This window comes from Notolepis coatsorum (genome assembly GCF_963971535.1).
Source record: "Notolepis coatsorum genome assembly, chromosome: 20".
NCBI lineage: Eukaryota > Metazoa > Chordata > Actinopteri > Aulopiformes > Paralepididae > Notolepis > Notolepis coatsorum.
In genome coordinates, this window is record NC_140184.1 from 63040145 (window position 1) to 63053721 (window position 13577).

Consider the following 13577-nt stretch of genomic DNA (forward strand, 5'->3'; position numbering starts at 1 on the left):
AGACGGGAAACGACAACATACTGCATACAGTGTGAAGTTCCCCTGCATCTTGACATGTGTTTCAATCTCTACCATACGAAAAGAGATTATGCTAGCTGAGTATTATCTCTCGTATTGTATCGTATCGTCTAGCAGTGTAAATGTATACATTTACGGCTGGATGAGTAACAGCATACATACGCCTCACTTTACTAACTAACGCACTTTACAGAACGTAAATATATGTTCTAATGCACAAATTGAATGGTGCTTTATCATGGCAATTTTGCCAGGTCAAAACTAACGCACTTTACATGTAAATGTATCAATGTACTGTAAATATATTGTAATGCACAGCATCAAGTACACAGTCGTGGGGCTCTAGGACGCCTGGCTGGGATATATGAATAATCTCTAATTCTGTGGCCCTGTACAGTACAGTAAATGTACTGTAAATATGTTATAATGCACAAACCGAATGGTGGTTTATCATGGCAATTTTGCCAGGTCAAAACGAACGCACTTTACATGTAAATGTATCAATGTACTGTAAATATGTTGTAATGCACAACATCAATGACAGTCGTGGGACTCTAGGACGCCTGGCTGGGATATATGAATAATCTCTAATTCTGTGGCCCTGTACAGTACAGTAAATGTACTGTAAATATGTTATAATGCACAAACTGAATGGTGGTTGACCATGGCCATTTTGCCAGGTCAAAACTAACGCACTTTACATGTATAAATGTACTGTAAATATGTTCTAAATGCACAAACTGAATTGTTTCTGACGGCTGATTTGCATATACTGTGCATCTGTGAAGGAAAAATTTATTTTTTCACTTCATCTTCAAGTTTGTTTATTATATACAGAATACTTTATAATGCAATGGTTTTTATAAATTGTGTGTCTTAGATTAGAATATACAGAATACATTATAATGCAATGCAAAAATGTCAGAATACTTGTCAGACTGTACCTGCCATGTATGGACGATTCTACACTGGAACACAGGTAAATGTGCAGAGCAAACACAGCTGAGTATGTGGGTTGCGCCCATGAAGAACTTGCAGAATCTAATTCAAACAGCTAACAGTACAGGAATAACAGACTTAAATATTACTGAACCTGATCGAATGCAATAGATATATAGGCCTATAACGTAATCAATACAAGATATCCCGTAATGCTTTACTGCATTTCATAAATGATAAACAACACTAGGTGGTGTGTTTTACCCTATGAACTGGGAATAATGTGTCTCAGGTGAGCAAAGAACATGATTTGCGCATGCTGCACAAAACGCTCCATAACTCTCTTTCTAGGAAATTCGCCTGGATTTCAGTCAATGTTTACAATGTTTAGCTTGGAATTGTGAACGAACGAAGGCATGTAGAAACAAACGTTTTTTTTCATATTGTACAGCAAATAGTGTTTGTCAAATGAGCCGAACCATTTCCCCATAGCTATAATATAGAATATAGAAATAGCTCTGCAAAGATCATGAAATATCGCAAAATCAGTCCCAAAAAGCTGGCATGCTAGACCTAATTTGGTCATATCCGGCTGGCTCTGAATGAGTTAACACTCTCAGCGCCAAAAACGTAATATCTTGTGTTTCGCCGCCAACACTTGAGCGACAAAAACGTAATATCTTGTTTTTAGATCCTTTGATATTTTTCCGTTGATCCCCGTTCTAAACACTCAGCTGGAGCTCCCTGGCACATCTGCCTACGTTGGAATTGCAATGACGATCGAATCTCGCCAGGTGGCAGTATCGCCTACCTTATGAACATGCATGAGCCAGCTTAGTCCCAGCCCCCCAGCCCCCAAAAAACTAGGGACTCTTTGAGAGCAGCAGTGAGCAGGACACATTCGCCAATCGCGATCTCCTATTATGAAAAAGACTAAATGGATTATATGGATGATGATTATGGACGATAAGATGCGTTTCCACCAGACTATGGACTAGGGCTGTCCCCGACTAAGGATTTGGATGGTCGACTATGATTGGCCAAAATTTGCCGTTAGTCGACTATTGGTCGACAAAAAAAATATATATAATATTTTTTTTTTTTTTTTTTATTTATTAAAAAAAGAAATTATCATTCCATTTGGGCTGTGGGGGGTGCTTAATGTCTGAAGGAGTCGACTGAAGGCTTCTTGTCCTCTGCAAAAGCATGCAATTGGTCCACTGATGGATACATCTTGATATTTGTCTAGTCTAGTGTGTTCATTAGATGGGTGAAATCCTCTTTCAGTACCTCTGTGCCTGTTTTCGTAGGCAGTTAGCCTCTGGTATGCGTGCCATTAGCGTTAGCCACGCTTCTAGGCCTCTTTTCTTTTGGAAAGAATGAAAAATAAATAAAAAAAATAAAAATAAAAAATTTATATATTTTTTTATTATATTCGACTAAGAGGTTGGCCAGTCGACTACGGCTCCTTTCGACAGATTAGTCGACTAATCGACTAATAGGGGTCAGCCCTACTATGGACTATGTTGGACTCAGCACTACTGGTAAAACGTAAAAAAAAAACTAAAATCAAACCGACGATGAGGAAACCTATTCGGCTCCGTGGTATAGTCTGGCCCGAGCACACAATAGTAACCTGCAATGCAATGGCGAGCGAACTATTGGATATTATGAAGAAGAAGACTAATTGGATTATATGGATGATGATTATGGACGATAAGGTGCGTTTCCACCTATGGACTATGTTGGACTCAGCACTACTGGTAAAACGTAAAAAAAAACTATAATCAAACCGACCGATGAGGAAACCTATTCGGCTCTGTCTATAGTCTGGCCCGAGCAGATGAAGAAGACAGATGAGGGCTACCTAACGTTATATGTATTGATCCTGTTCTGATTCAAGACACTTTTGGACTCGAAGTGAGAAATGGAGTACCTCTAAAACAAAGGTAACGGCTATTTTACGTGTACTTTACCGAAACTCCATCATAAAACATGCATTTGCATGATCGCAGCGTCGGATAAACAAGGTCATGTGTTTACCTTTGACCTGGCAATAATATAGGTTTCAAGCGAGCAGCCGCGAGATTTGCGCATAAGCTGCACAAAACACACTTTATCTCACAATCTAGAAAACCAGCCTGGATTATTTTGAAACAGGGCAATGTTTATCTTGGGATTGTGAACAAACGAGGGTACTGTATGTAGAAACTAACTCTTTTTTACATGTTGGACTATAGATAGTGCCTGTCAAATGAGCCATACTATTGTCTCCATAGCTATAATATAGAATATACAATAGCTCCGCAAAGATCGTGAAATATTGTGATGGGGAAAGAGTGTGGCGCTCAATGAGTTAAGGACAGGGTTTGTTTCTAGTTTGTATCATTTACTTAAATTATATAATCTACTGGGGTCTACATGTGTCATAATCTTGCCAAACACAGTTTATGTTGAGCAAAGGTCAAGTTGTCTTTAAATAGTCATATAGTCCCATGTGGGATGGCATGACCTGTAAAGAAACTAGCGGTGTAACGGTACACATTATTCGTACACGTATAATCTTATCTCTTGTGCTGGCACAAGCACTAACATAGCATGGAGTGGAGAGATAACACATATTAAACACATGGAGATTAGCTATATAGCTCAGCAGCTGTAACTGAGAATAATTGTATTACTTTTGATTATTTAAGTTTCAACAGTGTCAAAATATTTAACGTTATTTTATTAATAAAGAATAACTTTATAAAGAATGTTCCATGTTGGGGCGTGGCTAGGTGGTCAATGGAGTAGCACGCGGTTTGTTTGAGCTCTCGTCGAGCTTCTGCTTTATTTTAATTTAATAAGCTTTCTACTTCACGAAACTTGGTGAATTTTACTCAGGAAACATTGATTAAACCAGTGTACAATGTTTTCGTGGACAGATGGCGGCGAATCTACGTAAATTCAAATACACCGGGCCGGCCTCCAGTAGGCCCGACAAAGACTCGACTACCAGTTCCAAGTCGCCGCTAACCACATCGCCAAAGATGCCTGGCGTGGACACTGCAGCCTTGAAGGCGGAGATTCTCCTCACGCTAAAGTCGGACTTCGCAGCGGCGATAATATCAGAACTGAAAGAGGCACTTTCCAAAGAGTTCAACGGTGTTAGAAAAGATCTGAAAGAGATGAAAGCGGAAATGCGAAGTAGCATTGCGGCATTACACGAGGAGGTTGGCAAATTGAGGGTTTCAATCAAGGACGTGGAAGACGGTCTTTCGACGTGGTCAGACGAGGTGGTAACGTTACAAACCACAGTCAACGACTTAAATAATAATAATAATTTCGGGCGATGTGGGCATAAAGGAATGGCGACGGTGCAAAGCATGTAGATGCATTTGACCTGTTGTGAGAAGAAAAAAACACAGCGGTCTTATTTCGGGTCGTGTAGGCGCACTGCTTTGTAGAGCGCTGCTCTGCTTTCAGAAGCACGGACAGGGCGGATATCATATGACTCGCGGAGTTGCAGGGTTTTTCAAAATAAGAGTATCATATGAACCTGAACGTTGCTAGCTGCCGGAGCGATAGATATTATGACTGGAGCTGCGCTTGGGGCGGAAATGAGACCTGCACAGGATTTTCTAAATAAGAGTATCGAAGGCGGTTAGGTGGTCGAGCGGAGATTGCGTTCGTCACCAGCCCCGGAGCTGTGAGCTTGATTCGCCTGTTCGAATCCAGCTCACAGCTCCGGGGTTGTCACCAGCTTGGCTGGCCGTCTGCACTGATACAATTGGCTGTATCAGAGGGTGGGAGAAGCTGGCGGGGTGGGTCCGGGTCGTTGTAAACAGCGACTCCTACAGTTCGGTCGGGGCGCCTGCTAAGCGCGGATTGGACGTGAGGGGGATAGTGTGGTCCTCCCACACGCTACGCCCTCTCAATGAGAATCCGCGCTGCCAGGTGAAAAGAAGCGGTGATTGGCTGGACGTGTGTCGGAGGAAGCACGTGGTAGCCTCCACTCTCCGAAATGATCTGACTGTGGGGGGTAAAGCGCAGCGACCAGGAAGGGACTGGGAATTGGCATACGACTAACATTGGGATGGGAGAAAATCGGAGAAAAAATGGAGGGGGAAAAAGACCAAAAAAAATAAATAAGAGTATCGATATGAACTACACGCCAGGTGGCGGGCAGACCTCACATTTTTACTCGCCAAACCTTAAATCTACAGGCCATTGGCGTTTGGCGGGTGGTTATTTTGTTCCCTGTATAGAGGCTACTGTAATGTCTACTGTGTGATCATCTATGTGTAGCATCATCTGCCTAGCATTGAGAGGACGCCACTGGATACCATATATCAAGCTAAGTGACTCACCAATCTCCAGCAAATTCATTACCCACTACTTATGATGTACAGGTGATGTGAACAGTGTATAATTTTGGCTCCAATAGGACAATATGTGTATACACATACAGACATATAAATATGTACACACACGCTCACACCTACGATGACGCACGTGCTCGCACACCTAATGGATGCACTATCTAGAGATTCTAGACGTACCACACACACGTAGGCGCATATTATGCGCATGCAGACACACATGTAGACACACATACACGTAGGGCTGGGCGATATGACCAAAAACGCTATCGCGATAAAATTATAAAATTATTTTCATATAACTCGATATCGATAATTATCGTCGATATAATGTCTGTCAAGTTTAATTAACTTTTTATGCCCGGCGCCGATGGACGGGCTATTAATAGACTTGTTTTTCTGCTGTGAATGTCTCGAGTTGATGTCGTCATCAGTCCGCACACGTTAGCAGTTAGCCAGAGCGAGCAGTACTGTGTATCCCATGACAATGTACTAGTAAATATCCCTAAAATACTCTGTTCCGCCACAATACATTGCAACGGCGTCCACCGTATACCACACACTACTATAACCGTGGCATCAGAATTCACGCCACACACATACTGTACTCGGCACGTAAATATATTAAATAGCGCCGTGCAAGCTAAGTATCCTAGCAGCCTTGAGTCCTGAGCTGTGGTGCGTAAGGACGTCATCACGTAACGTTGGTTGTTAGTGAGTGTGCTGAGCCGAGGCTGAACGGAGCCAAACTTGGAAAATCGATATATCGAAACTTTGCGACCACGTTTCATGTTTATTTCGAGGAAATAATTATTTTATCGCGATATTTATCGTTATCGTTTTATCGCCCAGCCCTACATACACGTTTACACATTATACAGATACGGGGGCATGACCCACACACTCACACCTACACACCCATACGCTTACACCCTGGCTGTGTCCGATACATCCATGCACACACACACATAGGTTCACGTGCACGCAACTGCACAAGCAATGAAGGGCATATGCCCAGGTACACACCCATTTATAGATGCATGGACACACGCACACTCCCACGCCTCTTCCAATTTATTCTATATCACCCAATCAGGCACCATTTTTTGTGTTTAACAGGGCATGTTGGTTGCCCTTGTTTGGGAGTAAGGTGTTCTGCCCTATTTCGGGGCCTGCTTAAAGTGAGGTTGTTAATGTTAATATATTATTGTTATGCTTATCGTTTACCGTTGCCCCCTATATTACCTTACCTGGTTGGGTGTATCCCACTGGGCAGCTGAAGACTTTATATAATACCAAGATCTTTTACTCTTTTACTCTTATTTTTCTTTCTCTTTATTATTTTATTTTACCTAAGGGGCTCGACGAGGGCATGAGAGAACCTCCAACACAAGCACATTATGTGTGGATTAGTTTCTGAAGGGTATTTTGGGCACCTTGTTTTTTATAGGTGTCAGGGGGGGGGGGGGGGGGGTTACCGGACTTGTACATTCAACATGCTTAACTGATCAGACGTCTCTTTTGCTTCTCACCTGCAGCTGTGCTGAGCTTTCTCTAGGTTCCAGATGCATGGCCTCTCTCATCTACTATGATCGACACGGGTGATACCATGGGGCTGGAAGGGTGCTCTGTCAATTTCGTGAGTTGGAATGTTAAATCACTCAACCACCCAGAAAAAGCATAAGAAGATACTTACACATTTAAAACAACTCAATGTAGACATAGCGTTTTTACAGGAGACACACTTAAAAACTGCGGACCATGCTCGACTGAGGGGGGGGGGGGGTGGGTGGGACAGATGTATCACTCCAACTTCCACACAAGGGCCAGAGGAGCAGCCATTTTGATAGATAAAAACACGCCATTTACTATGTCATGTGTAGAGGCCGACCCTGCAGGGCGCTATATTATAGTGGTGGGGAAACTGCATTCATTTCCGGTCATTCTGGCTAATAACTACGCACCAAACTGGGACAACCCTTCGTTCTTCACCAGCCTTTTTTCTCGCCTACCGGATATGACCTCGCACCATCTCATCCTTGGCGGCGACATGAATTGTGCACTCTCCCCGGTGCTGGACCGTAGCTCGTCCAGGAAGGCCCCCCAGTCTAGCTCGTCCCGTGCAATCCGGCGCTTTCTTAAATCATATGGGGTAGCTGACGTGTGGCGGTTTCGTAATCCTACATCCAGAGGATACTCCTTTTTTTCCCCGGTCCATAATACCTTCTTACACATAGACAGCTTTCTCCTGGATAAGAGACTCCTTCCCCTCGTAACCAAATGCGAATACGGAGCGATAGTTATCTCAGACCATGGTCCCTTAGTTATGAAAATGAGTATCCCGAATACACGGCTTGGCCACCGCCAGTGGAGACTCAACCCGTTGCTCCTGTCGGAGGAAGCCTTCACAAACTTCATCACCTCGGAAATTACATTATTTCTCTACATTAATAAGACTCCGGGAATGTCTTCTTTAACCATTTGGGAATCACTGAAGGCGTACTTAAGGGGACAGGTGATTTCATATTGCGCCAACCAAAAGAAGATAAACACGGCACGCCTTAAGCAACTGACGGACGAGATTTTGGAGCTAGATAGACTACATAGCCACTCGCCATCAACCGACACGTTGAAAAAACGTATATCGTTGCAAACTGAGTTTGACCTCCTGTCAACGCAACAGGCTGAGTACCTCATTACTAAAACGCGACAGGGGTACTATGAACATGGGGAGAAGGCCGGACGGATACTTGCCCATCAGCTACAACAAAGAACTGCCAACCAGTCCATCCCCACTATCAACGACGAGCGGGGCTCAAAAGCCACTGACAACCTTAAAATGAATAAAAGCTTTAAAACTTTCTACCAATCGTTATACACCTCGGACTCGCAAGTGAGGCCCTCCACGCTAGACGATTTCTATAGGACCCTCCGCGTCCCGACAGTCGACCCAGAGAGGGCCGCAGATCTGGAGGAGGAACTTACGGTTGCAGAGATTACGTCAGCGATTAGATCTATGCAGAGTGGCAAGTCCCCGGGGCCAGACGGCTACCCTACAGACTTCTACAAAAAATTCTCAACCCAGCTGTCCCCGCTGCTGCTAGCCGTATTTGATGAATCATTCTCAACAAATTCTCTTCCTCCGACCATGCGCCAAGCGGTTATCTCCTTAATCCTTAAGAAAGACAAGAACCCACTGGAATGCGGCTCGTTCCGTCCAATTTCCCTCCTTAACGCCGATGTCAAGGTTCTCGCTAAGGTTCTGGCCCGTCGTCTGGAGGGGGTTCTCCCCTCGATTATCTCGCCGGACCAAACAGGCTTCATCAAGAATCGGTACTCTTTCTTTAATATCAGACGCCTCCTAAATATCCTGTATAGCCCCTCTCCACCCGGAACACCTGAGGTGGTCCTCTCCCTTGATGCGGAAAAAGTGTTTGATCGGGTGGAGTGGAACTATCTTTTTCACGCTCTGGAGAGGTTTGGGTTTGGCCCCAAGCTCATAGCTTGGATTAAAATTCTATATACGTCTCAGATGGCTGCCGTTCGCACCAACAACAATCTATCCACCTACTTTGAACTCCATAGGGGTACGAGACAGGGATGTCCTTTATCTCCACTCCTTTTCGCGATCGCAATGGAGCCCCTTGCGCTGGCTCTGAGGCAGAACAACAATATCAAAGGGATCATGCGCGCGGGCTCGGAGCATAAAGTCTCGCTCTACGCGGACGACATGTTGTTGTATATATCACAACCCCAAACGAGTCTTCCTCAGTTGATGACCCTACTTGCAAACTTCGGCAAAATATCCAGATACAAAATCAACATTCAAAAAAGCGAACTGATGCCCGTCGGCACCTCTGCGGATCGGATACCTCTGAGCACATTCCTGTTTAAAATTAGCCCTAAAAAGTTCAAGTACCTCGGGATATGGATCACGCATGAACATAAGGACCTATATATGGCTAACTATCAACCTTTACTGTCTGATCTGGCGAGAGATATTGAACGTTGGGACCCCCTGTCGCTATCCCTGGGTGGGAGAATCAACACAATAAAGATGAATGTATTGCCGAAATTTCTATATGTATTTCAGAGTCTTCCAGTCTTTCTGACTAAAACATTCTTCTCCAAGATAAACAACCAGATATCTTCCTTTATCTGGAACAAAAAACCACCCCGGATCAAAAGATCTATGCTGCAGAGACCCCACGTAATGGGTGGGATGGCGCTTCCAAACTTTATTTACTACTACTGGGCAGCAAACATAAGATTGTTACTATACTGGGTAAAGGGCGAGGACACAGCCCCCTGGTGGACAGTGCTGGAGAGAGCGTCGGTTAAATCCACCTCCCCATCTGCCTTGTTATGTGCTAAGCTCCCGTTCACACAGCCCATATCTAGCTTTACCTCGAACCCAGTTGTCATCCATTCGATAAAAGTGTGGAACCAATTTAGAAGAACCTTTTCCCTCAGGGAACTATCACTGGCTGCTCCGATCAAAAGAAATCACATGTTTGTCCCATCAACGATGGACAAGGCCTTCGACAGTTGGGCTTGGAGTGGAGTGATTACGCTGTCTGACCTCTATATAGACGGCAACTTTGCCTCCTTTGAACAGCTAGTACAGAAATACAAGATCCCTAGGTCACACTTTTTTATTTTTTTTTTATTGATCTTTTTCCCCCTCCTTTTTCCTCCGATTTTCTCCCATCCCAATGTTAGTCGTTATGCCAATTCCCAATCCCCTTCCTGGTCGCTGCGCACTTACCCCCCACAGTCGGTCTGGGAGAGTGGAGGCTACCAAATTTGCTGACGACACAGTGGTGGTGGGCCTGATCTCAGTTTTCAGAGTACACAGTCACCAGAAGAACTGGTGCGCACCAGGGGCCAACCTGGGACGAAGATAGGGCGACGAAAGTGGGGATCGGTTAGCTGCTGGTGTCACGACGGAAGACGACAAACAGGGACAGATATGGGTGTGGAGAAGGTGGTAGACTAAGAGAAAAACAAGGGAAGTCGAGTGTGCAGAGGACTGCTGGTGTTGTTTTTCTGCTTTCAGAGTCTGGAGATGACCGACAGCGGTGGAGACGACCAGGAGACAGACTGGAGGAGGAGGGAGCAGCAGGGGCCAGGCACTGCAGCCTGGTACACAGATCATCTACGACGAGAGGGGGGAGACGGCGGCGGTGGGAGAGCAGATGTGGAGAGGACAGCCAGAGCACTGAGGCCGTAGCAGACCAGAGGAGAAATGTTTGCCTAGGGGACCGCGCCCTGGAACAGGGACCAGCTCAGGAAAGGAGCCGTCTCTGAAGGGGCCCTTGCCCTAGGCCTAGAAGACGGGATCGGCCCAAGATGGGGGGTGTACTGTAAGAGGGAAGGGAGCGCCCTGATTTGACGTGGGGTGTACCTGAGTAAGGGGGGCCAAAGGGTTTAGGTGTGTTGTCTGAAAAGTTGCAAATCTGTGTCTCTCTCTATCTCTCTCTCTCCTCCCTGACCGTTGTTTATCCTTTCTGGTTTAGGTGTGATGCGTGTAATGGAAAACAAGGCAACAGGATAGAATTGTTGGGAGCAGACAAAGGGGCCCTAATTGTTATGAGGGAAATCGGGTGTTTTTCAATGTATGTGATGTATAGATTGGGGGGAGATGATAGCATCTAACGGTGCCAGGTCAGAGAGGTCGAAATGTGCATGGCTTAGCAGAGGGTGGTGGAAGCAGCGGTTTGGAGGCAGGAGGCAGTCAGTGTAAGCAGCACACTGCCAGGGAGCAGGGTGTTTACATTCCGATCAAGAACATCAACAAGCTGATACAGGCACAGAGCGAGGGAGAGGTTTGACATCATTAGAAACTGCATTTTAATGGTGTGAAAGGTTATTAGCAGTTGTCATGACAGCTTGTCGCATGACAACCAGAAGAGGGGCGGGCCCCTCGTTGCTATGACGAAGATCATATAAATCGAACAGTGGTTCCGGGTAAGGGCAGACCAAAGAAACAAATCCCACGGGAGAGGAGACACCATCAGAGACTTTCAGAGACCCCATCCTCTCATCACAGAGAGGGGGGGGGGGGATGCCACATCATCATTAGCTTCGGCTAACACGAGGAGGGTTTTGGCTAACGACAGGCCTGAGCCACTATTGGACTGATAGCAATGACAATACAATATGATAACATCTGAGATGAGGTTTCTGTTTATTTAATAAACAATGCTCTTTCAAGAAAGGTATGCTGTCTGAGGGTCGAATTATTATGGAGGTGGTGAATACTTATGCTGTGGATTGCACTAACGGGGAATGATAAGGTTTTATCAGCGAGTATGAGGAGACGTCGGGGGAATCAAATACACAACGCAGAGTCAGTGGATGGAAATGAGAACACAAGCCAAACAGACGAAGACGTGGTACCGGCTGATTGATCAGAATCTAACAACATGCAACAAAGGTTTTCTCCCAAAGGCATAGGCAGCTTCAAGACAGATTACAGGGCCTGGGAGAGTCACAAAGACCAAATTTTTCTCAAGTGAATTTCATGTATTGGCAATATTTTATAAAATATTACCAAAATGGTTCTAAAATAATCTTTCCTACCCCACCTTTAAGTGTTATTTTGCCCACCTAAAGGAAACATGCAATTCCTATGAAACACCTTCTTTCTGAGTTCCAGTAGTACATTGTCTTTTCATGTGGGTTTTAGAATGGGTTCAATATAGTATGTTGGCTAGTAGCTAACTGAAGTGCAACTTGAAAACCTTGAATTTGATCCTCTGTTAAAACATGAATTCATTCATTCATTCTTACATGAGGGATGACGAGACGCAGCAGTTCCGCCATTAGTCCCTCGTCCACGAAGCTGGCCATCTCAAAGTGAACGCCTGTCTCGGGGGAGGAAGAAGATAGGAGGGAGGCCAGGTGAGAGAGGAGCTCCTCACGCTCACCTGAGAAGAAACAGAGGAGGGAGAAGGAGGAGTGGAGAGGTGAGAGAGGAGGAAGAGGAAGGAGAGATGAAGGAGGGAGGGAGAGGGAGGAGTGGAGAGATGAGGTGAGAGAGGAGGTAGAGAAAGGAGATGAATGGGAGAGGGAGAGAGAGCAAGGCAGGAAGTGAGATGAAACCAATACAGAAAGGAGAGGTGAGAGGAAGGAGAGATGAGGGAGGGAGAGGGAGGAGTGGAGAGGAGAGAGGAAGGAGAGATGGAGGGAGGGAGTGGTGAGATAGGAGGGAGAGGAATGAGAGATGAAGGAGGGAGGGAGAGGGAGGAGTGGAGAGATGAGGTGAGAGAGGAGGTAGAGAAAGGAGATGAATGGGAGAGGGAGAGAGAGCAAGGCAGGAAGTGAGATGAAACCAATACAGAAAGGAGAGGTGAAATGAGATAAATACAGAGATGGGTGGAGTGAGCAAGAGGTGAGAAAAAGAAGGGAAGGAGAGAGGAGAAGAAAAAAGTAAAATAAGTAATTGGCAAGAAAAAAGAGGAGTGGCAGGGAAGAAGAGAGGAAGGAGAGGAAATAAAAGGGAGAGTTAGGGAAAGTGAGTGAGTGGGTGAATGTCAGAGAGAGAGAGAGAGAGAGAGAGAGAGAGAGAGAGAGAGAGAGAGAGAGAGAGAGAGAGAGAGAGAGAGAGAGAAGAGATTTGTTTAATACAATGGGACAGAGTTGATCCATTATACAAACAGTCTGTGGGTGAATGAATGGGAGTTGTAGCCTGCCTGCCAGTCTGGCAGCATACACATACCGACAAGTTACAACCTATGAAGCCTAAATCAACGCTCACAGCACATTATAATCACTCTCCTACCTTCACATACACTAGTGTTCCCCTATATATTAGGGGCTGCAACAATGAGTCGACGTCGTCGACTGCAGCAGTGAGGAATGGGAGGGTCTCTCTCTCTCTCTCTGTACTTTCAATGATTTGAAGTAGCCAAACATTACACTATAAAAACTAACTGATAAGCTATTTATCATTTTGGCCAGTATGAAATATCTCTGGCTGGTGGTATTTAAAATATATATTTTTTTATTATATAAAGCCAAAAAGAAAATGTTGTTCCCTATTTTTCAGCATTTAGCTACAGGCATAGAGAAATTGTATGTAATGTCATAGTAACTGGTGGCAGTTATATTATTTCAAGATAATAAAGTAGCTATAATGAGTCAATAGATAAAAAGCATGTAGGTTCCTCGCCCTACTCATGTAGAGTAGGTTTCCACACTACACAGCATTTCTAGACATAAATAAACGTCATGGCTCATGTCCTACTCTGG

At 44.8% G+C, this 13577-nt stretch overlaps 1 protein-coding gene across 2 annotated transcripts in view; it reads right to left on the minus strand.

The window, feature by feature from the left end:
* adpgk2 (ADP-dependent glucokinase 2) overlaps positions 1-13577 on the minus strand; it is an 82412-nt gene that overhangs the window by 17843 nt on the left and 50992 nt on the right. For both annotated transcript variants that reach the window (XR_014620824.1, XM_084337262.1), the window contains exon 6: positions 12117-12253. Coding sequence is in view for 1 of the 2 variants with exons in the window: in XM_084337262.1 (XP_084193388.1) it covers positions 12117-12253 (137 nt within the window). In the remaining variant the exon portion in view is untranslated. The remainder of the gene's footprint in view (positions 1-12116; positions 12254-13577) is intronic.